General features: G+C 41.6%; 1 protein-coding gene across 2 annotated transcripts in view; it reads left to right on the top strand.

The window, feature by feature from the left end:
- Positions 1–27082, top strand: part of LOC126481010 (UDP-glucose 6-dehydrogenase) — a 94189-nt gene that overhangs the window by 56380 nt on the left and 10727 nt on the right. The window contains exons 5-10 of one of the 2 annotated variants that reach the window (XM_050104465.1): positions 6559–6756; positions 8591–8738; positions 11229–11323; positions 18869–19072; positions 21931–22086; positions 22583–22700. In XM_050104465.1, coding sequence (XP_049960422.1) covers positions 6559–6756; positions 8591–8738; positions 11229–11323; positions 18869–19072; positions 21931–22086; positions 22583–22700 — 919 coding nt within the window. Of the gene's footprint in view, positions 1–6558; positions 6757–8590; positions 8739–11228; positions 11324–18868; positions 19073–21930; positions 22087–22582; positions 25599–27082 lie in introns of those variants that run through there. The other variant, XM_050104466.1, reaches the window with a different exon arrangement.

The raw sequence follows: 27082 nt of genomic DNA, 5'->3' as shown, positions 1-27082 counted from the left end.
CACCCCCCACTTGACTGTACCCCACTTAGACCCCACATCACAGCCATTCTCAACATTGTGAATAATGACCTTTTGCTGTCTGTTGCTAAAGTAAGAGGTTTAACCAATTGTGAGCTACTGCCCTTATTATTGGAAATGTTAAGAAAATCCTGCTCCAAATTTTAAACTAAATACAGTAAACTGAACAGTTCCCAGAGTAATGCTAGAAAGCCATTTCAGTTCCTCTCCTTAAGTCAGTTAAGGACATGTAGGTCCCAAGTAGTTGTTGTAACATTGGTATGCCGGATGTAAGAGAGAGGACTTAAAATCAGGTGGTCAGTTGGTGCTTTGTTGGTATACTAGAATTCAAGCAGCTGCTTAGTCGCTACAGCCTCTATTGTAAGTGGCTGTAGAGCAGGCTTTCATATGCAAGCAACATCCAATTGTTTTATAACCTTGACAAGGTCTTTTTTTTATTTTTATTTTAAATTCTTACTCTCTTAACACTATTTTAGACATTGCGCAGTGGAAAATCCAGGATGGGATGCGACAATATTATGAAAAGGAAAGTTGCCACTCACCATATAGCGGAGGTACTGAGTTGCATATAGATTGTGTGGCTTGAGTTGCCAGAGAGCAGTAGTGTGTGTGTGTGTGTGTGTGTGTGTGGGTGTGTGTGTGTGTGTGTGTGTTTTTGACAAAGATCTTGCTGGCCGGAAGCTTATTTGTGACAGTCTTCTTGTTGTGCCTATCTGTGACTCGGCACCTCCGCTATGTGGTGAGTGGCAGCTTTCCTTTTCCTAATATTGTTATTTTAGAATGGAGAGATCCTACAAGATTGTTTTTTATACAAAAGTGACTATGTTTTCAACAGCTCTTGATTGTATTGCATTCATGGTAAAGTGCACTATCCAGTGCTCTTTATTTGTGGAAGACATATTCATTTTTATTTCGTCTTCCAGTCTTGCAGCCACATATAGATTAACAGTGCATCACATAATTCAAGTCAGTTCATAAATGAGGAAGATTCTGATACAGAGAAGCCAAGTCTACATTGGAACTAGATCAGTTGTTGTCAAGGACTATTTAACAGTACAGACAAGTATCAAGCATAGAGATTACAGGCATAGTTAAATTCTGTATGGATATCAAAGGTGTTCGTATTGTGACAAGAATATTCAGGTGAGAAAGGACTATGAGGAGACTGCAGATCCTACATTCATTGCAAATTAAGACTCAAGAAATGTGAGAAAGCCAGAAAAGAATGAAATGCATATGAAGCACTATTAAACAGAGGAATATGAAGAATGGATTGTGTGTAAGAAACAAATAAATAATGGTTGCTTGTACACAAATACAGATAGCAGTACAAATTAGTGATAGCGGATGTGATAGGTTAGTTCATGATTCATGACATGTGTTCTTACAGTAGAGTCTTTTGCAGTATTATATTAAGAATCGTATGTCCGAGGCTTGATTTTTCAAACTAAGATTGCCGTATTTTTTTGGAAATAAAAAGCATTGTTTATTTTCATAGTTGCTCACATCATTTTAAAGCTCAAACATTACTCTATTTTCCTACATAATTATCATTTCTATCAAAACATTTTTGGAGATACCACTGAGTAATGAAATAACCTTGTGTTTGATTTCATCAGTCAGTGATCATAGTCCACCCCATTGTTCCTTCACTTTCAGGAAAGGTGGTAATCACTAAGGGCTAGGTTCAGCATGTAGAGAGGAGCAGGGGTGGGGAAATGACAGTCCAGCCAAATCCTTCCAGGAGGACTTGGTTTTGACAATAGATGCTGTGTTGAGTGTTAGCATGCAGCATCATCACTCCTCTGCCCAATTTTCCTCTCTGGCAGTTTTGGATCACCTGCCTGAGGTCCCTTAGTGTCTCACAATACCTGTCTGAAAACAGAGTCGTCGTCACTTTGCCAGCAGTTGCTTGTAGTTGCTTCGTGGGACCCATCACATGAAAAAATGTGATATGTCAATTTTTGAGACAAAATATTCTCTCAACAGAGCTAGCGGAATCTCAGGAACCTGAAGAGCCAGTTCACACATGGTGATATTTTGATATTTGAACAGTAGTGTCACATTCTTTTGAACAGTCTCATCTGAAATCAGTGGTTTCTGCTCCAGTCTTCAGTGTGAATGTCCATGCTACCAGCAGTGAACTCCCTACACCACCTGCAGACATTATGAATGGCCTTACACTTTTTTGCCATAAACTTCACACAAGTGATGGTTAGTTTCGATAGGTGGAACCCTGTTCATATTTGAAAACTAGGTTCATATTTGAAAACTAGGTAACTGCATGGATTTCATACCTGGCAGATGCAACAGTCAGCACTTCCATTGTAGACAGGTGCTAGACACACAGTGAGCAGTGGGGAGAAGTGGGGAAGATAAGCATTGAGAGTGGGAAAGCTGCTGTACACGGCAGTATTGCAGGATTTTGCCAGCACTTCTCCTCACAGATCTACAACTTTGGAAACCTTCAGTATGAAACAACACTTGTGTATACCATTGCATGTTCTATGTCTGTTGTATTCTATTTATTAATCTTCATTCTGTGAACGACTTGCGTGGTGAACAATTTCCTAGCTAGAGGTGATTTAGGAGAACCTCAGATATATATTAAACTACCCGGATACCTGCGGCTTCACCCGTATAAGTGCTTTTCACATGTCATACACACTTCTCTTCCTCTCCACATCTCTGCCCATCTCCACCATCTCTTTGCCCTTCTGCTCTACCCTCCCTCCTCTGCCCATCTGCTCTACCCTCCCTCCTCTGCCCGTCACCTCTACCCTCCCTCCTCTGCCCGTCACCTCTACCCTCCCTCCTCTGCCCGTCACCTCTACCCTCCCTCCTCTGCCCGTCACCTCTACCCTCCCTCCTCTGCCCGTCACCTCTACCCTCCCCCCCCCTCTGCCCGTCACCTCTACCCTCCCCCCCCCCTCTGCCCGTCACCTCTACCCTCCCCCCCCCCTCTGCCCGTCACCTCTACCCTCCCCCCCTCTGCCCGTCACCTCTACCCTCCCCCCCCTCTGCCCGTCACCTCTACCCTCCCCCCCCTCTGCCCGTCACCTCTACCCTCCCCCCCCCTCTGCCCGTCACCTCTACCCTCCCCCCCCTCTGTCTGTCACCTCTACCCTCCCCCCCCCTCTGCCCGTCACCTCTACCCTCCCCCCCTCTGCCCGTCACCTCTACCCTCCCCCCCCTCTGCCCGTCACCTCTACCCTCCTCTGCCCGTCACCTCTACCCCCCCCCCCCGCGCCCTCTGCCCGTCACCTCTACCCCCCCACCCTCTGCCCGTCACCTCTACCCCCCCCACCCTCTGCCCGTCACCTCTACCCTCCCCCACCCTCTGCCCGTCACCTCTACCCTCCCCCACCCTCTGCCCGTCACCTCTACCCTCCCCCACCCTCTGCCCGTCACCTCTACCCTCCCCCACCCTCTGCCCGTCACCTCTACCCTCCCCCACCCTCTGCCCGTCACCTCTACCCTCCCCCACCCTCTGCCCGTCACCTCTACCCTCCCCCCATCTCTGCCCGTCACCTCTACCCTCCCCCCATCTCTGCCCGTCACCTCTACCCTCCCCCCCCTCTGCCCGTCACCTCTACCCTCCCCCCCCTCTGCCCGTCACCTCTACCCTCCCCCCCCCTCTGCCCGTCACCTCTAGCCTCCCCCCCCTCTGCCCGTCACCTATAGCCTCCCCCCCTCTGCCCGTCACCTCTAGCCTCCCCCCCCCTCTGCCCGTCACCTCTAGCCTCCCCCCCTCTGCCCGTCACCTCTAGCCTCCCCCCTCTGCCCGTCACCTCTAGCCTCCCCCCTCTGCCCGTCACCTCTAGCCTCCCCCCTCTGCCCGTCACCTCTAGCCTCCCCCCCTCTGCCCGTCACCTCTAGCCTCCCCCCCTCTGCCCGTCACCTCTAGCCTCCCCCCCTCTGCCCGTCACCTCTAGCCTCCCCCCCTCTGCCCGTCACCTCTAGCCTCCCCCCCTCTGCCAGTCACCCTTAGCCTCCCCCCCCTCTGCCCGTCACCCTTAGCCTCCCCCCCTCTGCCCGTCACCTCTAGCCTCCCCCCCTCTGCCCGTCACCTCTAGCCTCCCCCCCTCTGCTTGTCACCTCGTCCCTCCCCCCCACCCCTCTACCCGTCACCTCGTGCCTCCCCCCCCTCTGCACGTCACCTCGTCCCTCACTCCCCCCCCTCTGCCCGTCACCTCGTCCCTCACTCCCCCCCCCCCTCTGCCCGTCACCTCGTCCCTCACTCCCCCCCCCTCTGCCCGTCACCTCGTCCCTCCCTCCCCTCCCCTCTGCCCGTCACCTCGTCCCTCCCTCCCCCCCCCTCTGCCCGTCACCCCGTCCCTCCCTCCCCCCCCCCTCTGCCCGTCACCCCGTCCCTCCCTCCCCCCCCCCTCTGCCCGTCACCCCGTCCCTCCCTCCCCCCCCCTCTGCCCGTCACCTCGTCCCTCCCTCCCCCCTCCTTCTGCCCGTCACCTCGTCCCTCCCTCCCCCCCCCCCTCTGCCCGTCACCTCGTCTCTCCCCCCCACCCCTCTACCCGTCACCTCGTGCCTCCCCCCCCCCTCCGCTCGTCACCTCGTCCCTCCCCCCCCCCCTCTGCCCGTCACCTCGTCCCTCACTCCCCCCCCCCCCTCTGCCCGTCACCTCGGCCCTCACTCCCCCCCCTCTGCCCGTCACCTCGTCCCTCACTCCCCCCCCTCTGCCCGTCACCTCGTCCCTCCCTCCCCCCCCCCCTCTGCCCGTCACCTCGTCCCTCCCTCCCCCCCCCCTCTGCCCGTCACCTCGTCCCTCCCTCCCCCCCCCTCTGCCCGTCACTTCGTCCCTCCCTCCCCCCCCCCTCTGCCCGTCACTTCGTCCCTCCCTCCCCCCCCCCTCTGCCCGTCACTTCGTCCCTCTCTCCCCCCCTCTGCCTGTCACCTCATCCCTCTCCCCTCTCTGTCCATCTATTTCTCCTCTTTCTGTCACTCCTCCCTCATCTTTTCATCACCCCCTCCCCTGCTCTGTCGATCCCCTCCATCTATCCATCCACTCCTGCATCATTCTCTTCTTATACATCCACTCCTGCCCCCCCCCCCCCTCTGTCCATTCTCCCCTCTATCCATCTCAACCCTCCCACAGCCGTGCCATCAGCACATGTGGCCCTTGCAGAATAGGTTGGTACAGCAAGCTAATACTACTCCTACACACTTGCTGTGTGGGGCTGCCTACTCCACAGGGGCCATAAAACCGTTTATTCCCCTTGATATAATGGCTGCCCTGTGAAGCAGGTCCATACAGCTCCCACACAACATGCATGTCAAGCTGTTTTTGCCTCTATCTCCACTCTTAGTGCAGCCAGGAGATTATAAACACCACAGTGCTGATGCTCGTGAAGATTATGTTTATGTGCCAAATTTGGTTTAAATTGACGCAGGGGTCTGGGAGGAGTTCCTGCACATACATACTTATGCTCTGCTTTATAGATGCACACTAGCCTTTTCCCTGCAGCTTTGCTTGCATGAGTGTTCAACACATACGTTACACACATCTTCTCCTCCGCCTCTCTTGGTCTATCTCCTTGTCTGCCCATCTCCTTCTCACGCCCCTCACTGCCTGTCCACTGCCTGTCTCTCCTCATACCTCATCCTTCTCTGACCACTCCTTCCCCATATCTCTATCTGTACCCTTCTTCCCCTCTGTCCATCTCCTCCTCACCCCTCTCTACTCATCTTTTCCTCCCACTCTCCGTGCCCATTTCCTCCTGCCTGCATATCTGCCCATCCCTTCCTGCCCCTTCTCAATGTCAATGTCCTACCCTGTCTCTATTCATCTCCTCTTCCCTCTCTTCTGTCTATTACCTCTTCCCCCACACCTCCCTATTCATCCCCTATTCCCCCTCTCCAGTTCATCTTTTCTCCTCCTCTTTTTGTTTGTCTATTTTCCTCCTCTTTTTGTCCTTCTCAAGTGTTGCTAGTGCAAAATAAGTTGACAAAGCAAGCTGATACTGCTCTCACAATATGCCTGGTGTGCAGGGTAGTCTACATGACAGGGACTGGATAAATCTTTTCTTGCTGCTGATGTATAGACTGCTTCGCTAAGCAAGTCAGTAACGCATCTGATGATATTCCCACGACATGCCAGTTGTGCAGGGCTGCATATTCAGCAGGGGCTTAAAATCACATGTTTGCCAATATCTCTGCTGCTATTGAGGCTATAGGAGGTTATAAACTCCACAGTGCTGATACGAAGTTTGCTATTTGTGTGCCAAATCTGGGTGACATATGATACAGGTTTTTGGGAGGAGATCTGGACATACATACACACAGTCTGTTTTTTATATCTATAATATAGTCCATTATTTTGCTTACAAGTCTGACTGCATTTGTATTTAGCCTTCCTTTCTATAGTTATTTTCCTCTAAAATCATAAGTCAGTAGTACCACTGAATTAGTCTTACTAATTATTCTCCTAGATACGATTTTTGTCCTTTTTATTGTTGTTTTCCATGTATTGGTAGTGGCTGTTTACTCTTTGCTGTATCTAATAAATTTATATGGATTTTTCAGATCTTGTCAAACCCAGAATTTCTTGCTGAAGGAACTGCTATTGATGATCTGATCAACGCAGACAGAGTGCTCATAGGTGGCGAAGATTCACCTGAAGGACAAGCAGCTATTGAAAAATTGTGTTGGGTGTATGAACATTGGATATCAAGACGAAATATAATAACAACAAATACATGGTCATCTGAACTGTCTAAACTGGTTAGTGTGTAACAAATTAATATTCATACTTTGATAGGTAATGTAAATATCGTGTGGCTCCCAACACCAGTGCAAGCCTTTCAATTTTAGGCCGTCACTTGATAGCCTGTCTATTAATGACACTAGTCATTCTTCAGTTCCTAATTTTCATTCATTAATCTGAGTGAACTACACTCCAGAATTTCTTACCCTCAGAAAAATCTGAGTTTTCATGGTGAATCAAATCCTGGACGTAAATGACTTTTGCCAGCCATGAGTTAGTTACTAAGACAGATAAAACAAACAAGAAGGTGAGAATAAGAATTGCTGGCTGCACAATTAATTCCTATAGAATCATTCCCTGGCTTTTCTGCTAGTAACTGTAGCTTTATGTAATTTTAATTAGTGAATGCACTGAAATTATCACTGCCTACCTGACACTATACAAAGTTTTCCTTCCAACTTTTAAGACCTATGAATGGTCAAGTACAGCACTCAGTTTCAGAGCATGCAGTGTAAGATAATGTACTTACTTCAGTGCTAGCTTCACAATCTGACACCCTGTTACTTTTCTCACCACCCATGTCTTCAGTTATCTCATTCTACAGCTACATGTGCTCCACATCACCATTCCATTACTTCTACTTTTACTACTACTTCTTCTTCTCCTCCTCCTCCTCCTCCTCCTCCTCCTCCTCTCTCTCTCTCTCCACTCTTCTTTTTTTTCTCTCCAAAATTTCTCCTAGCATCCCTGTCTTGTCTCCTGCTTCCATGTATAGGTGCCTGCTACCTCCAAGTACAGACTGCGGCATTTAAATCCAGAAAAATGAAACTTTTTTAAAAGCAAATTTATTAAAACAAAATACAAATGAAAATCCTTTTACGTATAAGTAATGGTATCTTTCAAGAGTAACATTACTCGATGTAACCACCTTCAGCCGCAATGACCGTCTGTAGTCTTGTCCTGAAGCAATTCCACGCACTCTTTAAAACAGTGCTGTCCATATTCATGAATGCTGCTTCAGTGGTGGTGCATAGAGATGCGACATTAGGGAGCCTCATCTTATTGGTAACTCTTTCAACTATGCTGCAACATAGTAGTCGAGGAGGTTCAAATATGGGCTGTTTGTTGGCCATAACTCCTTTTACCAGAATATGTCAACATTATTAGAGAGCCAGTTTTGGACTAAATGGCTCTTATGAGCTGGTGTACCATCTTGTTGCAAGACATATTGTCTCCCTGAGGGCACAGTTACCATTAACAGTTTTGTAACATTCGTCAAAACTTGCAGATAAATTTCTTTTCTGACAGTTTGTCCCTATTCAAAGTAATGATATCACCCTCACCATACGCAACACCTAGTATGTAAACTGCACACTTCTCTGAAGCATTATACTTGGCCACAATATCATAGACAGTTGATCTCAGATACCTGAAGTTAATTAAACTGTTTCAGTGGGTGAACGCCCAGCGTAAAGACTTTCGATAATTGCAGCTCTTTGGTTGTACTCTGCACTTGTCTGTAACATCTTGGCCATTTTGAGATTCTGACTGTTTACTAGATGGATATGGCTTTCAAGAATGCCAATTGTGACCTCTGGTGGAATTATGATATGGTGGGAAATTCAAATTGAAATTTGCCCAAGTTTAAGCACCGCACTCTGCACATGCGTGCCTAGAAGCATTGCACTCTGAACATGCATGCCTGAAAGCTTGTTACTGCTGACATTAATCTTGATGCAATTTCTGCTGTGGAATGTATTTTCATCTTAATATCTTTTTTTATCTGGAAGATTTTGACTTTTCCTAATTGACTTTATTGTGTTAATGCCTCTGATTAATTTTTTCTTGTAGGCAGCTAATGCTTTCTTGGCCCAGCGAATTTCAAGCATTAATTCACTGTCTGCTGTTTGTGAAGCAACAGGAGCAGATATTTCTGAAGTCGCACGTGCTGTGGGTCTTGATTCCAGGATTGGTCCAAAATTTTTGCAAGCATCTGTTGGTAAGACACTTATTTAAGTAATCATGATAGCTTCACATTGATTACAGGTAATTATTTCAAATGTGAAGAACACTATTACCTTAGAAGGTGCTATGTGTTGAACAATTTATTCAAAATGAGAGAAATGCTAGTATGTATGTGATGTGTAGCCTGTGTGAGGGAAGCAGTTTGGATACCACAGTATAATTTTGCAAGCACTGAGAATGGACCGTAAGGTGCAAGTATGTGTTTCTTATTTAACAGCAGTATGAATGGAATAATGTTGTGAAAATAAGTTAAAAGATCAATATCAACAAAAGTAAAACAAGGGTAATGGAATGTAGTAGATTTAAATCAGGTAATGTTGAAGGAATTAATTATGAAGTGAAATGAGACACTAAAGCTTCATGAGTTTTATTATTTGAGCAGCAGATTATGGCCAAAACAGAGAGGATATAAAATTAGATTGGCTATGGTGCAAAGTGCATTTCTGAAAAAGAGGAATTTGCTAACATCAGATATTAATATAAATATTGGAAAGTCATTTTTGAAGATATTTGTCTGGAGTGTAGCCTTGTATGGGAGTGAAACTTGGGCAAGAAGCAGTTTAGACAAAAAGAGAATAGAAGGTTTTTAAATGTGGTGCTACAGTAAATTGTTTAAGATTAGATGGAGAGATTGAATAATTATGAATCAAATTATCAGCTAGGTAATGGAAGGAAGTGGGGGCACCAGGATGTGGGGGGGGGGGGGGGGGGGGGAGACTAAAATTGTAGTGGGTGATGAAGGGATGAATAGAGTAAGTATGCTGATATGGATGTAGGTTGCAGTAGTTAATGCAGAGATGAAAAGTTTCACATGGTATATAATAATGTGGACAGAGGCATCGAACTGGTCCTCAGATTGAATAAGAAGAAGACATGATTTACGATATTAGCCAATGAAAGTTTACAGTGCAATTGCTGATCATGTTGTTATTGTGTGTGTAGCAAAGGAATCTTTTATCATATTTTATGTCTAGCTAAGTGAATCGGTAATTAATGAAATGATTAAGATGTTTTGGGAAGAATATAGAAGATACAGTATGAATAAGTATACAGTATGAATGGACTAGAAATTGTCAGGAATATCTAGAAAATGTTTATTCTATGACACCATAAATGAGCAGAACACTAGAAAAATGTATACATGTGTGATCTGCAATCAACAGGAGTCAGTGAGAGACACCTTATAAATAGTCTATGTATAATGAAAACTGAATTGCCCAACTTCGGTAAAACTTTTCCCATTGTGTAATTGTGTCGTCATGTTTTTTAGACCAGTGTTCCAACCACTGTTCCAAGTGGTCTCCATTAGGGTGGCAAATTTGCTTTTAGGACCAGTCCCACAATCAAACCTTATATAGTATAATTTCATAAATACTTTGAGTGGTGCTAGCTAATCTCACAGCACCAATGCTATTTTGTGGGTGGTGTACTGCTTGTGGCAGTGATAGTGTTGGGCAGGGTGGGTAGAGGGAAAGGGAGGCAGGGAGTGGGACTGGGGATGGGTGGTTAGCAGTCAGAGGGAGGCAGCCAACAAAGAGTTGTGAGTGCTTGTGGGATGGAGGCATCGCTCTCAGCATCCCCCACAGTAACTGCAAAGTTAAACTGTGCATACAATAGATGTTTTTGGCTGTTTTGTTTACTGTCACATCTCTCGGTGCAGCTTCCCAAATGCCATCGGCTCTTAGGCCAGCTTCTGTTGACAGCCAAGGCAAGAGTTGCCTGTATCTGTCATTGTGCTTCATGTTGGCAGGCTGCTTCACAATTTCTGTCACTTCTTGTATCTTACTATTGAAAGTAAGTGACTGTGCAGCTAGTACATGAAAGCTTTCCAGAACAGTACAGTGTGATTTAAACTTATTGTGGTGCTCCATCATGGCAGACTTGCTGTTCTGTCTGAGGCATATGAGCCTTTAATATTTCATTGCCTGATTGGATGTGTAATTCACTTAAAAGAAAATACAACTGGTCAAACTGAAACCCACATCATGAAAAATACTGATACCACATCATGACCATAAGTGAAATGACTGATACCTTTTGGAATGAAATAACGTACTCCTAAAACCATCACAGTCTGGCAGTTCTTTTGTATTGTTTTTATCCTTCAATAAAATATTAATATATTTCCCATGAGAAATGGTTAATAATTACTGACAAGTTAAAATTATGGACATGAACTGGGATATAAACCTGAATCCCTGCCTCAGGCTGTATGCTTCTTCTTATGCTATCAATATCTGTCTTATTATTGACACTTTCCTCCATAATCTTTCAACTTCACCACACAGCCTTGTCAGGAATGGTCACAGTGGCATAGAATCAATTAAAGAAAGTAGGAAAGAAAGAAAGAAATCACCTCTAGTCTAAAATAACCCTTGTACTTCTGTATAATGTTTCAGGAAAAGTGTGCAAAGTGCAGCTAAGGTGTAGCAGTAATTTTAATGTGGTGTATTTTCTTATACAGGGTTTGGTGGTAGCTGTTTCCAGAAGGATATACTTAATCTTGTGTACATCTGTGAATGTCTTAACCTCCCAGAAGTTGCAGCTTACTGGCAACAGGTTAGTGTTACTATTATTTTTAATGACATTTTTTCATCGATATCGCTTTGCATTTTAGTAAAAATTACTAGATTTTATAACAATGTGTTTATAAGTCTACTCATGACCACCCATTCCTAAAATGTACTTGGCTATATCTTGAATTTAATGCCATTCTGATCCTTCATACTAATGAAGGCTGCAGTGCTGTACCAAGTTCTGGCTGTTTATCTTCATCGGTTGTCTGGTGCCTCCAAACTCTTCAGCGACATTACAGTCATGAGAATGATGTGAAAGGTGTGGCAATCTGGATAGTACCCTCTTCTCTGATCTTACCTTCTGTGTAAAAGAATTTTAAATCTCTGGCTTGGTGCCGTGCAAGGTTCAGGTAGGTCCCCAGATACTGAATATATAATGCTGACTAAAGAGATAGAAATGGTTCAACAATTTTACAAACATAACTCAAATATCAGCAAACAGAAAATGCGAAGGATGATTTCAGATGGGAAACAAAAAAAAAAAAAAAAAAAATTTATATCTGAGATAATGGAGAAATACTGGTCCAACAGTAAACTGAAAAACTCTTTTAATAAAATTGCGTAAAGTGGTCCATTGGATGCCATAAAATGTAAATAATAATGATGATGATCCATTGTTTTTCCAAGTGGTCCTGGTTTATCCATTTGTTTTTGAATCATCTCTTATATCAACGGCAGTTGCTGGATTTATGTCTCGAAAAGCCATGGACTAGAATAGAATCTTGTGGTGCCCCACACTTCATAACATCATTATAGTAATCCTATATATTCTCTTCATGTTGACACTAGAGGATGAGCTTCTGCTTGAACCTTTTATAGATGTAGAAGGAAGTGTTTGTTAACTTTTCCCCTAATTCCATAATGCTCCAGTTTGTGCATGGCCTTCACAAGCAAGTGCTGCTATTAAATTAATAAACCTTGCCAGACGAAGAGCACCATAGGAAACTTGGCCTTCATTGGCTGAGTACAGGTTTTGTGAACTTGCATTACCTGAGCTGGGATCTGGTGAAGACTACCAGTCCTCTAGAACTGTAAGTTCTGAGCATGCTTCAGCGACCACTGTGGGTCAAGCCGGTGGAATGTTGTGTGTCACAGGAAACAAGGATCCTGATTTAACCACCCACAATTCTAGGATGGTACAAACCTATCTGTCATCACCAGACAACCTCTGAGGACTGAGGAACCTGCGACATTTCGGTTGTGTAATGCTTACCCAGGCAAGTAGGGCTCCGTATGGGTGAATCTTTACATCCCAAGCTGCTCATGGGAACACCATGATGAAAACCACTCCAAATGCGATGGGTGTGTTGTCTGCAAGAATTCACAACCACATGGCGAAAAGAGTAAGAGAAGAGTTTCCTTCTGATAGTCTGATTAAAATTAGTAAAGGGTCTCAGTATGTAATCAAACAAAATGTGATTGTATTTACTAAAAACATAGAGGGGATGTTTGAAAAAAGTGCCACTTTTCTATATCCATGAAGGTTTAGAATGGCTCTGCTGGTATTGTAAAATCTGTGTAAAGATTATAAAATCATACATTGCTGAAGGAATGCTTTAACAGTGTTTATAGAAAAGGTAATCTAAAAAGTGTCTCTCTCAACTTGCCATTTCCCCTACCAACCTCCAAGGGAAAACTGACCAGGAAAGTAGCATGATGTTTGGATCAAAAGATGTCCCAGGTACCGTAACATGTAATAATAGCACATCTGACTGATGAGGAGGATATCATGGAGTTAGATGCCTTGCCACTACACACAGAATGCCTCCCCCACAATCTGTCAGTGCCTCACCGTCCCAGCAGAAAGATAGGAGGAGATTAAAAAACGAAACACTAAAATGGCTCCCATACTTCAGTGGAACAAGAATGGATACAGGACACATGGATCAGTTGAGACTTCACATATTGGGCAAACCCTTCTGCCTATGTTTCCAAGATTCCGTTTTAATTTGTTGATCATCTGGACATCAAGCAGTTGTATGCACTGTTAACCACCCCAAGCAGAAAAGCTGCTTTGTTGGTGCTGCACGGTTTAAACTAAGGTAAACTGAACCTGCAGTAAATAATGGTAGCCCCAGGCAATAAGTAAAGGTACACCAGGGAAATGGTAGCGAGGGGCATGAAAGGACTCCAGGTGCACTCAGTGTGTATGCATGGGGGCCTCATTCAACATGTTGAAAAGTTTATTCTGGCAGCCATTGATGGGACAGGGTGCAATCAACTGCAAGCTGTGGTGAATGTTAAAACAAACGATGCCTCTCCTGTGGGCTTTGAGTTAATACATCAATCATTCCAGCAGTTGGCAGAGAAGATTTGAGAAGAACAGCCTCACACATGTTTCTACAAAGCTCACAATTTGTAGCATTGTTTCCAGAACTAATAGTGGCTCCCTTGTTCTGAGTTGAGTGGAAGGACTGAACCAGATACTTCAAGAGTTCTGTGACAAGCTAGGCTGCGAGTTTCTGGACTTGTGCCATAGGGTTGAGAACTGTAGGTTCCCCCTAAATGGGCCAGGTGTGCAGTGCACATTAGAGGCTGCTTTGCAGGTAGTTGACTGTGAGTGGTATAGACACAAGGGTTTTTCAGATTAAGTGAGTCTCCATCCAGTACAGCTAATGAATGTTATGAGAGACCTGAAAGTGTTGGTTAAGATCCAAAGGAATGTCCCCCCAAAGGTGAGAGTATTCAAATCCTAGTACTTGACTGCTGAAGCATTCACAACAAAGTGTCATAGTTTAAAGTGCTCCTGAGAAGCAGTGACACTCGTGCAATTCTAGGAACAGGAAAGCTGGCTAAAACTGAAAGTTGATAGCAGTGCGATTTTTAGGGAAAATTTAAGTGTGTATTGAAAGTATGGGCTAATGGGGTGGCGTATTTGTCACAGTAGACAAACTCACATCTAACGAGATTAAAATTAAAGCTGCATACAAGATTGTTTGTGCAGGAATCAATATTGGGGATGGGATAAAACTGTAATTGAATCCTCCTTTTGACCAGCAGGCTCACCTCCTGACATAACCGAAAGCTTTTAGTGAAGTCTTCAGTCTGCTTGTCCATAAGTTCCCCAGTCATACTGTAATCATCAGTGGAGATTTTGATCAACCAATATGATTTGGAAAATTACAGTTTTGTTAGTGGTGGGTGTGACAAGATGTCCTCTCAAACATTATTAAATGCCTTCTCTGAAAACTACTTGGAACAGATAGTTCAGAATCCCACTCATGATGGAAATAAATCTAATGACAACAAACAGACCTGACTTATTTGAGGATCACTCACTGGTATCAGTGACCAAGAGGCGGTTGTGGCAACAGTGACAACCAAAGTATAAAAGGCAACTAAAACAAGAAGAAAGATTTGTATGTTTGGAAATACTAGATAAAAGAGACAGTGTCTTTTCTCAATGAGGACATTCAAACTTCTATCAATGGACGGGGTCATGTCGAGGAAATATAGTTCACATATAAAAGAGTAGTTGACCATGCATTGGACAGATATGAACCCAATAGAAAAGTTCATAATGGAGGAAAGGGTGGGGAGGCTCTTCATGGTAAACAAGCACTGTAAAGAAACTTCTAAAGAAACAGACTATTGCTAAATAAGTGTAGAGCAAAGCATAGGGCTATAGAGAGACACTGAGTAAAATGTGTTTGGTTGTCGAGAGCAGCCTTCAATGACTACCATAGCAGAATATTGTCAAATTCTTTTTCACAAAACCCAAAGAAATTCTGATGTCATGTAAAGGCTGTTAGTCGCACCAAAGTTTGTGTCCAGTCACTCATCTCAGCTCCACAGGTGTGGTTTCCATGGATGCCTCCCCAGTTTCATACACTCCTTCCTGTCAGAACAGTGTTTTTAGATACAGGGCTTGTTGGAATATTTTAAGAACAACACCATGCCTCAGGAAGTTTTTAAAGTGTAACAGCGTTCGGCATTATGATAAATAGTAGCATTATGTTTGTGGTAAGGAGTCTCGCACAATGTTCGATTTTCATGGATGAGTTTTCAAACTGCTGCGTGTTCTCTAGTAATAACCACTCATCAGTTGCATTTGATTATCAGGCAATTGGAGAATTGGGTGATTGCCACAGGTTTTAATTTCTCTTCAGAGGAAACTGTTTATGTTGATTTTAATTGTTCCCACCTCTCGGTAATATACTTGTTTTAAAACTGAGGGACACTGTTCTCAGTTTTACAGAAAAAATGAAGTGCTTGAGCTGTCACACCTTAAAGACATGAAATTAAGAGGTCTCAAGGCTTTAAATTTTTAAAATGCATTAGTCGTCAGTCTTGGGAATAAGATAATGCATGTCTGCTCCATTTTTATTAAGGCGTCGTGCAGATGCCACTTTAATACAGTTGCCAGATTTCTGTATAAACAAGGTTTTCATATCTGGATGTGATACAGCATGAGGCTGTTAGGATGGCAATGGGGCCTTATCACACAAGCCCAGTTTCTAGCTTCTTCGCAGATGCTGGTGAGACTGCATTCTCAGTTTGATAACATCTTCAAAATCATCAGCATTCATTTCCAATTCCTGGCTACCACTGGGACATCTGTTCAATAACTGCCCATAGGTAACAAGACCATTCAGAATCCACATGAGGGAGAGACTCGAGCTATTAGAGGTGAGAGGGGGGATTAAGCTCCAAAGCCAGGGATGGAGTAGGGGAATCGCTCCACACTCAGGTTAATTTTAGAATTAAAGAGGTGCAGGAATAATTATAACCCAAATTACATTTTTAAAACTAAATTTTACATTGTTTTAAATTGCTGCCCAGAATTTAATTAGTGTTTACACTGATGGTCTAAGAAGGGGAGCTTTATTGTCTGTTTAGTTGTGTTCCCCAAATGTGTCTCAGGTCAGTGCTCCTGGACCAGTTTACTGTGAGGAATTGCTTTTTATCCTCAGGACTCTGCAGTGGAGGAGATGACAACATGGCAAGATTCCAAGATTCCTGAAGTCCCTTTGGTGACCAGTAGTTCTAGTCACGTCTTTATCTCCTCTATTGCTGATCTAAGAATATTACAAATCAGTCAAATAAGATTTTGTAAACTACCTCTTTAAGGAAAGGGTTACACATCATTAGGATTCTTTAAATGAATCTGTCTAACATCAGATTGCCTTACAGCTAGTTTTATAGGGTCATTACACATTGAAGCATTTAGGACAACTACTACTAGATATTTTACAGTTACAAGGTTACAAAACTTCTGTTGTTACCCGCCACGTCATTTGAATACATACTGCCTGACAAAAATAGTGAAGCACCCAGAAGGAAAGGAGAAAACAAAATGAAACTTCATGGGTGAGAGGGTATGTGCCATTATTTTGGTGCTAATGAAATGGAGTTAAATTTACAAAGAACTTGGAAATATGAGCTCCTTACCAGTATGACGTTGCACTGCTCTGGCCTCGAGAAATGCACTAATTCGATTGGGAAGCATGTCATAAAGCTGTTGCAGCTTCTGCTGTGGCAAGCTGATCATCGGTATCCTAGATACAGACACTGGGACAAAGCTGGCATCTGAGGTGGCCCCACACATGTTCTATTGGGAGCAGACGCTCACCATGGGAGTACCTCAACATCGAGCAGCCAGTTAGTTCATACACATAAATGCCATGTGTTGAAAAAAACTGTCCCGTCAAAAAATTGCACCGTGATACTGTCACATGAGGATGAAAGATTCTCTGCTTTACTGTCAGAGCTCCCTTGATCACTAATGGCCTTGATGTGAAGTCATATCTGATAGTTCCCCAGACTCTGATGCCCAAGAGTAACACCACTGTGCCTCTCCAAACATTGAAAGGGTGGCATCTCTCCCCAGGTCAACTCAACGATGGTCATCTGTAGAAGTGGAGAACTGTGACTCGTTGCTGAACACAATGCTTTACCATCCCTCAGTAGTCCATGCTTCCCAGTCATTGCCCGATTCAAAATGCAGTTGTTTGTGTTATGGTGTTAAAAGCTGAGCATGCATGGAATGGTAATTCTATAGTCCAGCTGCTGCTGGTCTCCAACCAATGATGCAGCATGACACAATATGTTGCAGGGAGCCCATTAGCTGTTTTTAAATAGCAGGTGAAGATGTGAGCACATTATGACACTCTTGGTGCCCAAAAAGGCACAAGTGGTGGTTAGATATGGTCGACCAGAATGTTGTCGATGCATACGCATGCCCACACTTCCTTTACAGCCCAACATCAGGCCACTCTCACACCTGAATGCCCCATAAATCTGGATATTCTGTGTTTCAGCTAGCAGCCAAACTGAGACCCAAAATCTCAGTAAAAGCTGCTGATAGTGCTGTCTCTTATGAGTACATGGTATCTCCATTTCCTACACTGTGATCACTGAACACCTGGCACTGTTCACATTCCCCCCCCCCCCCCCCCCCCTTACATAGGTAACAGCACTAAAGGCACTGACACATTTTGGTGGTTCTTATACCTGTCACAGAGAATTGTAAGTCTAACTATTTACATACACATTGATGACGGGCCTGTGTATGAAGTTAGACTGAATCCAGCCATGTCTGCTGGGTGCTTCACTTTTTTTGGTGTGGCAGTTATTTTTAACAGTAAATAACCATTGATGCTCCCTTTGGTATAGTTGAACATCTGTCAATTTCTTCATGTTCAGAGTGATATGCAGAGTTCTATCTACTAGAAAGCTATAGTGCAGTTGCAGATCGATGTTCCGTAAGTTCACCAGTCACACCACGATTTAAAGAAAATTCGTTATGAAGCTCCCATGACAGGTGAGATATTTAAAGATAGCTCTCATTGTTCGCTTCTTGTGAACTACTATCAAGTTCATAGTGAACATACTTTTAAACTTAAATGATGCGCAGAAGATGCTGCAGTCACTAACAGTTTGTGAATTTTAGTATAATTAACCTTTTTAGCCTTCAGAAAGCTGGTGACATTTTGACTCACCTTTTTGGCAGAGTATTTATATCTGTTAATAAATTGAGAGACCTTATTTCTGGTCCGTGCCTACTTTCAGGAGGCAAAATGTGTAGTATTGCTGTTAAACACATTTATTTTGGAATATGGGTAATACAGACATATCAGTGAGCATCAAACAGAAATAAAAGTAAACAGGACACATTACCTGCATCTCAGAACTAATAATTCCTCAGTAGTGAGAGATATGTTACCAAGGTTAAAAAGGAAGAGCCAGTAACTCAGACCTAGGATGAGGACCCACTTGTAGTGTGGAAAGGATATACATTATACTTGTTACATATTTTAAAGCCATGTAAGAAAAAAAACAATCGTACTACATTGCCCCTTTACAACATAGTGGCAACAACAATGGAAGGAGGGAGAAGTGAGACATGTAAATGTTGGTCTTCACTCTCTTGGATAACACTCGTGTGTGATCTTCATTTGTATTGAGACTGCACTTTAAGCGCTTTATCAGCAGCACTCTCATCCCTTTCCTTTTCAAATTGCTTACATAAAAATTAAATAACTGATACTGAGCAGTAATGAAATTATAGTTCTATTTTCCTTTGCAGGTGATAGATATGAATGAATATCAGAAATCTCGGTTTTCTGCTAAAGTTATAGAATCATTGTTTAATACTGTAACAGACAAAAAAATAACAATACTTGGATTTGCATTTAAGAAGAATACAGGAGATACACGGGAGTCTCCAGCCATACACGTTTCAACGACATTACTAGATGAAGGAGCAAAGTTGCATATTTATGATCCAAAGGTTTGTACTGTTAAATATGCATTTTGCATGCATGTTCCTTACAGATTATATATTTTTAAGGGGCCTTATTGGACTGAGTATGCAGCAAAATTAATGCTAAATCCGTCTTCAGTCAGATGTATTATTTTTATTTCACATTCTGTTTGCCTCCTGTCATATCAATAAGAAAGTACTCTTTACTTTGTAAAGCTTCATAGTTCTTGTTTTATAACTTTACAAACTTTTATGTTTCAAGGTAAAAGTATAAAATTTTCTGGACTTTCATAACAAGCTACATTTGATAAAACACTTTTCACTGATATTCAGTTTCACAATAATTGATTATATGATGGATTAGTGTTCTTGTTCGGTATAACAACCCACCATTTTTATTAATTTAGTCTCCCACTTGTTTGTCACATGAGTAGTTGGAGTAGCACTTAACTTATTCTTCCTTTATATATTTACTAGCCTCCCCCCCCCCCCTCCCCCTCCCAAGCTTCATTCACGTATACATTCCATACATATGTTGCACACACCTTATCCTCCCCCTTCTCTGTGTCTCTCTTTCTCTCTCGTCTGCTCACCCTTCCAACTACCTATCCATCTCCTCCTCCTCCTCCTCCTCCTCCTCTGCTTTGTCCCTCCTTTCTGCCCCTCCACTGTCTGTCTCAAACTGCCGCAGCTGTGCCCATCCACACATGTATGCTGCCCACAAAACAAGTTGACAAAGCAGGCTGATACTGCTCTTATACAACACCTCTGTCATGCCAGGACGCCTACACATCAAGGGACTGTTATGCAAAGCAGTTTGATTAGACAGACCAACACTGCTCCCACACTACATACCTGTCATGCAGGCCAGCCTATACACCAGGGGATGAAAAAAAAAAAAAAACCTGTTTCCTACATCTCAGCTCCTATTGGAGCTTGGAGGCTATAAACCCCAGAGTGCTGATACTCTTGCAACCTGCTGTGTCCGTGTCAAAATCAATGCAGGGATTTAGGAAGAGATCCTGGAACTGCGCACACACTCGTGATGCACGCCGCAAAATATGTTTGCCTCTCTTTGTTCATGTAATCAATAATTGTTACACGTTTCCTTTCCTAACTACCTTTAAAATTTTTATTCTTATTAGGCTTAAGGTAACTGAAATCCACCATTTAATATATTGACAAGATGTCAGGTGTTTATTTCTCTTTGTTCATCTGTGGGTTCTTGGTGAAATATTGTATTAACCAAACAAACAGTTCTTTAGCTTTGTTTCACAAATGTCTTTATTATTGTACGACCTAGGTTCCAGGTTATTAGCCCAGTGTCAATACGCGAGTGATACCAAAAATGAGAACCAAGCAAAGATTAACATGTCAACTTTAATCTTTCAATTTTAGACTTAAACTGTAAACTGTCTGTGTTGGCAGTACAATTTAAAAATTCATTAGGACAGCATTTACCAAAACTGTGACTAAATGTATTAAAGAAGCCAGATTAGTTTTTTTCTGAACATTGTTTAGATGAAAATGACAAATACAAAGTAGATGTAGAAGTCTTGCACATACATAGTAAGGGTGCAGAGCTCACTCAGAGATATCAGCAACTAAGAAACAAATGTATGTATCCCCACATTTATTATTGAATGAACGAACAATTCAATTATTCATTCCTTTTTAGACAATGTTACTCCTCTGGCATAGAAGAAAAATTAGTGTCTTCATTCATGAGTAGATAATGACAAAAGATTCCATTCCTGTGCATAGCTCTAGTCCAGTGTACGTTTAGTCATACTTATGATAAATGCTGTGCTAATGAAGATGTGAAATGAAATGATCTTATGACATTTATTGGCCTATCCTCTTCGGGGTTTGGCTGCCGTATTGCAAGTCTTTTTAGTTGACGCCACTTCGTTGACTTGCGTGTCAATGTTGATGAAAATGATGATGGACACACAACACCCAGTCCCCTGCCAGGAATTGAATCCAGGCCCCCTTGCATGGTAGGCGGTAACGCTGCTGCTGCGCAATGGAGGTGGACTAATGAATATGTAATTCCATATATAATTGTAGCAAAACTAACAACAGAGATAACTTTAAAATTATACAATTAACAGAAATAGAATTGCTTGGTTCTCATCTCTGGTATCAGTTACATAGCGGAGACTGGTCCTATAACTCAAAACCTACATTGTACAATAAAGATTGTGAAAAAGGGTTTCATTTATTTATCAGTTGTTTATGTTTAGAGGATTTCAGCAATGTTGTCTTAAAAAAAATTCATCCAAAATTATCAAAATTGAATGTCTGTGGCGAATAGTCTTTTTCTCACGTAATGAAAAATCCAGGATGGAATAACAAAAATTGATATGATAAGGATAGATTGCTGCTCACCATGTAAAGAGAGGCTATTGAGCATTTTATTTTGGACAAAAAAGGCTTTCCAAACTAGAAAACACATCATCGTGCCAGTCCGTGATACTTCGTCTCCTTTAAATACTGCGTTTCTGTGATTCTGTTCAATAATGTGTGGGTGTGTCTAGATAATGACTCAGTAGATTACAGGCTCTTTCATAGGAGACAATTCCAGTCTCTGGCTTCAGTATGAAGACGTACTTTCAACAGTCTGTGAGGAAATATATTGGTAGCTTAGAACAATTTTCATAATGTGCCCTCAAGATAACCAAGTAAATAAAAGAACAACATGTATACTTCCAAAAATATTCACAACATTATTACTTTCATTGAGGTAATGTAGATAACTGCATTACTTTTGTCACAAATGCAAAAGAGAAAATATCTCATAGCTGGCGTGCTGCCTTGTCACTTAGTGTTCTAGCCAACTGTTACCATTTTTGGCAGTAACTGATGTTGATGCTTTGTATTAGGTGGAACCTTCACAGATTCTTGAGGACTTGACACATCCATCTGTCACAGAAGAGCCTGAAAAGGTGAAGAAATCAATTGAGATACATAGTGATGCATATACAGCAACAAAGGGAACGCATGCTATAGTACTATGTACCGAGTGGGATGAGTTTGTTGTAAGTATTGATAGAATTACCTGTCTTTGATATATTTTGAAACATGGGTTAGTTTGATGGTACGTGCACATCCACATCCACATCCATACCCACATCCACGTCCTCCTTTCCATACACTATACCTTTTCCTCCCATTTCCTACCAATTTCTTGCACTCCTTACCCATTTCCTGCTGTCAGATGCCCCTCCTCTTGTACAAGCACTTTAAAACAGTTGCATGAGAATTTTAAAATGTGGGTTTTGCTTGTAGGAGAAAAGTTTTCATGTAGTGGAATAAGCCTGTAATTATAAACATATAAATGTTAACAGCTTAATTTTATAAACTTCTGCATGCCATAATACTTTCATGCTTAAGTGCTCCCCTCACAATTTTTGTGCTGATAGTAAAACTCATTATAATTACTATTATTGTTGTTGTTATTGTTATCATTATTATTATTATTGTTATTATTATTATTATTATTATTATTATTATTATCATTGTTGTTATTTCTAGACTCTTGATTACCAACGCATTTATAATGGAATGATGAAACCAGCATACATATTTGATGGACGGAAAATTTTGGATCATGAGGCTCTGATGAAGATTGGTTTCCAAGTACAGACAATAGGTAAAAGACTTTCACGACCAGTTGTATCTCGAGTGTGGGGCAGTACAACACAGGTTTAAATAAAGACTGAATGTGAAAGTGACATTGCATAGATGATCTTGTCAGACTGAGTAGTATGTTTCAGACAGAAAGCAGGTCAATTTTCCTGTAACTTGTGCCGTATGTGAACACTTGTTAGCATTTAAAGACTTATTTTCTGTATAAAACATATAACTTAAAGATGTATGTTGTTCATTGTATATTAATCATCTACATCTTTTACACTTTTGTATAGGTGTGTTCTGTTGTGTTATAATTCTTGTTTTCTGTCTTTTAATGATCACTGTTGCAACTTGTGGAGATAATATTCATTTAGTTTCATAAAGATCTAGTTTTTGCCTGCATAGTAGCACACGTAAGTAGTTTTATGTTTATTGTTGATTTCATTTTGTAGTTTTTGTGGTCAATGTAACTTTCATGAATGACACTACAGGTGTCGTCGTCATAACATTCGTAGCACTTTTGTTTCAGAAAGTGACTGTAAGTGACAGGGCACTGATGGAGACAGCAAGCTACTAGCCCCTCACACCCATCCTCTCCATTATATTTATCAAGTGCCCTGTCATAATCCTCATGCGATTTCCATCATATAGACTAATATTTTCTATCCCCCTCTGCCATTGCTTCCCCTCTCCCTCAATCTTCACCTCCACTTTTTGGTATAAGGCAAGAGGAAGCAGAGAGCACAAGTTAAAAATGTTTATATGCACTTTCTCCTTTCATATTAATCCATTATCTATGTTACCATTGAGAGCCAGGAATGGAGTTTAATGATTTACTTTCATTCTGTGCTTTCAAGGTGGTGGTAATTTCTATGGGAAATTGCCTTTGCCATACAGAAACTAGAGCAAGATACCATCAGTATTATCAGATATATAGCATAACATTTTAAAGGAAAGTATTCTGTGTGTACTTCAATATAAATTCCATTTACACCTAATAGTTTCACAATATATTTTAGCTATTTATTGTTCCTTCTCTTTCCCTATAGTGGAATTAAATTTCATTACATAAAACCACAAATATAAATATTGACTGCTGTCAATTGATACTGTGATTGAAGTATCATCTCATTTAAAATTGATTCCTGTTTGAAGTATTTGCAGTATTTTGAGGACTGTAGTTGTCAGGGTACTTGTTTATGGGACATTTAATTCAAAATTTCCCCACTGATCAATTTCTTAAATAACAAACTAGTTTTGTCCTCTGACCTACTGCAATATTCTTTGAAGAAGGCAACCCTTAAGAGAGTATTATGTTAAAAAGAAATGATGTAGAGAAGTAAGATCTTCATTGTGAAAATGTGTTATTCATTTGTTCCCAGCTTCTTTGTACATGTGTTGAAAGCATTTAATCGTATAATAAATGTACTACAGCAAGACAAATATGCATTTACAAAAAATATTATAGAATGAAAAGTATTTAATTATATGTGTGATTTTTCTAATTGTTAAACTTGCTTTTTGTAGACTTCTTGATGTGTTCTTTTGATGCAGCAACAAATAAATGCCAGTGATCATTATGTACACATGAATCTGTAATATTTACTCTTTAGTTGAGTGAGTCTTTAGATGATGTAACTACCATATTAATTTGTGTGTGCTAAAAGCTGCCATGTTGTTCAGGAAAATATTTTGTATGTGGTATTTCAATAATGAAAATATCAAGATAGAAACAACCACAGCAAAAATGAGGGAAAGTAACTAGTCACCTGCAGATAAATGACAGTACTTACAAGTGGGTGTGTGGTTACCTCTCCCCATATTTCATTTGTGCTAGACTCATAGATAGATCTTGCTTGCCTGATGTTGGGAGGATTGGGGAGTGAATGACAGCATCAGCAAATAAAATAATGCAAACTTCAGATATCAAAAGCTAAAGTTTCTGCACAAGTCTATACAACAGAAATAAAAAGGAGAATGGATCCATAATGATATGATAAAGAATGTGAAATGCATCTCGATTTATTGTTACTACTGACTACTTGAAGTTGATGGAAAAAAATATTTTTAATATTTCCGATAGAGCTGGCAGTCATTCACAACCTTCTGTTCATCCAGCATTCACATCTTTCTTCTCAGTTATTCTTTGTATGTGATAGTTCTGTACTTCAAGTTAAGGCAGCAATCTGAATTTTATTTCCTTGAGTGTGCTTTTGTGTATCCATTGTCGTTAAATTTTGTAAACATGACTGAATTTCATATTAAATTAGGCCAGTTATGATACTGTTCTGTTACACTGCTATACTTGTACAATTGATCATTCCATAGCAGAAACCTTCAGTTGACAGTAGCATACTTAAAGTAACATAAAATGTTTCCTTGTTAGTTCATTTAAGTGGTGATGGGCATGGGATAAGTGCTACAGTTAACACATCCAGTGTTGATTTTATGCATGTAACCTGATCCTGGCAACTGGGATTATGCATTTTTCTCAGTGAGGTTGATCTCCTCCCTACCCTCCACCCCCCACCCCCACACCAACTTATCTGCATAATTTAACAGCCCTGTGAATATAATACATGTTCAGCTATATGAATGACTTACTACAATTGCATCATGCATTATAACTTTTATGATTCTATTCACAGCTGTTATTTTCTCAGCAACTGTAATATATATTCCAGAATAAATGTCTTGCACTTGTGATAAGACCACAGAATTGGCTTTGAATTATTGATACCAAAAATGCCACCCATAATCTCATTTGCCAGGGTCAGTCTTGTGGAGATGTCTCAATCTGTGTCAAACGTGAAAATCAAATGCAGTTTTATGTTGTCCGTTTTATTTATTAAATTGTAAGTGACCATGTAATTTGTGCATTATCTGTAACTGTGCAAATACATGAATTCTAAATACATTTTGTTAAAATTTTTCTCGCTTATTCCTGAAAATGAACATTGTTACTGTGGAATACTGACCTAAATTTACATTTATGTTCTTCCAGTGCTGCACATTTTGTTATCTATCAAGACATTCTTAATTCAGTTCTGTATTGGGCCTGATATTTCATAAATGTGTGCTCTTAGGTGAACTGGGATAATCTTATGCCAACAGAGAAGCTGCTTAGTGCAAAAAATGTGTTCCATAATTTTAATGCATTTAATGAGGCTGTTCTTATAGTCCTTGTAAGAGACAAGGGTAACTTTGCCTCTATTGCTCCATGTGAGGTACACCACTGTAGGAACTTTACTACCAGTTGTTTAGCATTATACACTGCTGAGACAAAACATTATCACCATGCTCACTGTGAGACTGCTGGCAGGCGACATGGAGAGGAAAGCAAATAAATGGAGCAGAGATGAATGGGAAACCATTCCAGCAATGATATATGAAGCTGGTAGACTGTTCACATGCTCCTGTCTTGAGCATCTGTGGAAGTGGTTGAACAATGGTGAAACCATGAGTAGGCAACAAGTTGTAGGATGCCCACACCTATTCATAGAACATGAAGGTGAAGGGCTTTCCCACTCTGCAGGATAAGTGGTGATATGTGTCAGATCGGATGACAGAGTACAATGCTGGTGCAGGCACAAGTGTTTCAAAGCACACCATTCAGGGCAGAATGTTGAAGATGGGGTTCTGTAGCAGACGAGCCCTATTCGTGCTTGTATTAACCAATGACATTACATTTGCAGTGGGCATGGGATTATCAGGATTGGACCACAGATCAATAGAAACATGTCGTCTGGCCAGAAAAATCCTATTTCTTGTTGCATCAGGTCGACAGTCGTGTCCGACATGCTGTTATCCAGATTAACAGCTGCTTGAAACATGCACCATGCCACAGATTTAGAACAGAGGGAGTAGTACTGTGCTGTGGAAGACATCCATGTTGAATTCCATTGGGACCTGTGGTAGTAATCAAAGGCATTGTGACAGCTGTGAACTCTGTGAGCATTATTGCAGGCCATTTGCATGACTTCATGCGTGATGCCTTTCCTGATAAGTGGCATCTTGTAGCAGGATAATCTTGGCCAGGATCTTGCTGTGGTGTGTTTTGACAGTAAACTCACATTGATGTTTTGGCTACCAAATCCACCTGATCTGAACCAGATGGAACATACATGGGATGCAATATGGTGTCAGCTCCAAGCCCACAAATTACCAGCCAATAAGGTACGGTTATTGCACAACCAGTGCTCATACGTACAGTTCCACATACCTCCAGAAACCTACAAGGAATTGTTCAATCCATGCCAAATAAATTGCTGGTGTATGGCACTCCAAAGGTGCACCAACACACTGTTAAGCAGGTGGTCCTAATGTTATGGCTCATCAGTGTGTGTTTATTATAGAACGTTTTAGGAATAAGGAAAATTGTGTCACATTGATTACCAAAGT

This window comes from Schistocerca serialis, chromosome 5, assembly GCF_023864345.2.
Source record: "Schistocerca serialis cubense isolate TAMUIC-IGC-003099 chromosome 5, iqSchSeri2.2, whole genome shotgun sequence".
NCBI classification, from domain to species: domain Eukaryota; kingdom Metazoa; phylum Arthropoda; class Insecta; order Orthoptera; family Acrididae; genus Schistocerca; species Schistocerca serialis.
This window is presented reverse-complemented; position numbering and strand designations above follow the sequence as displayed.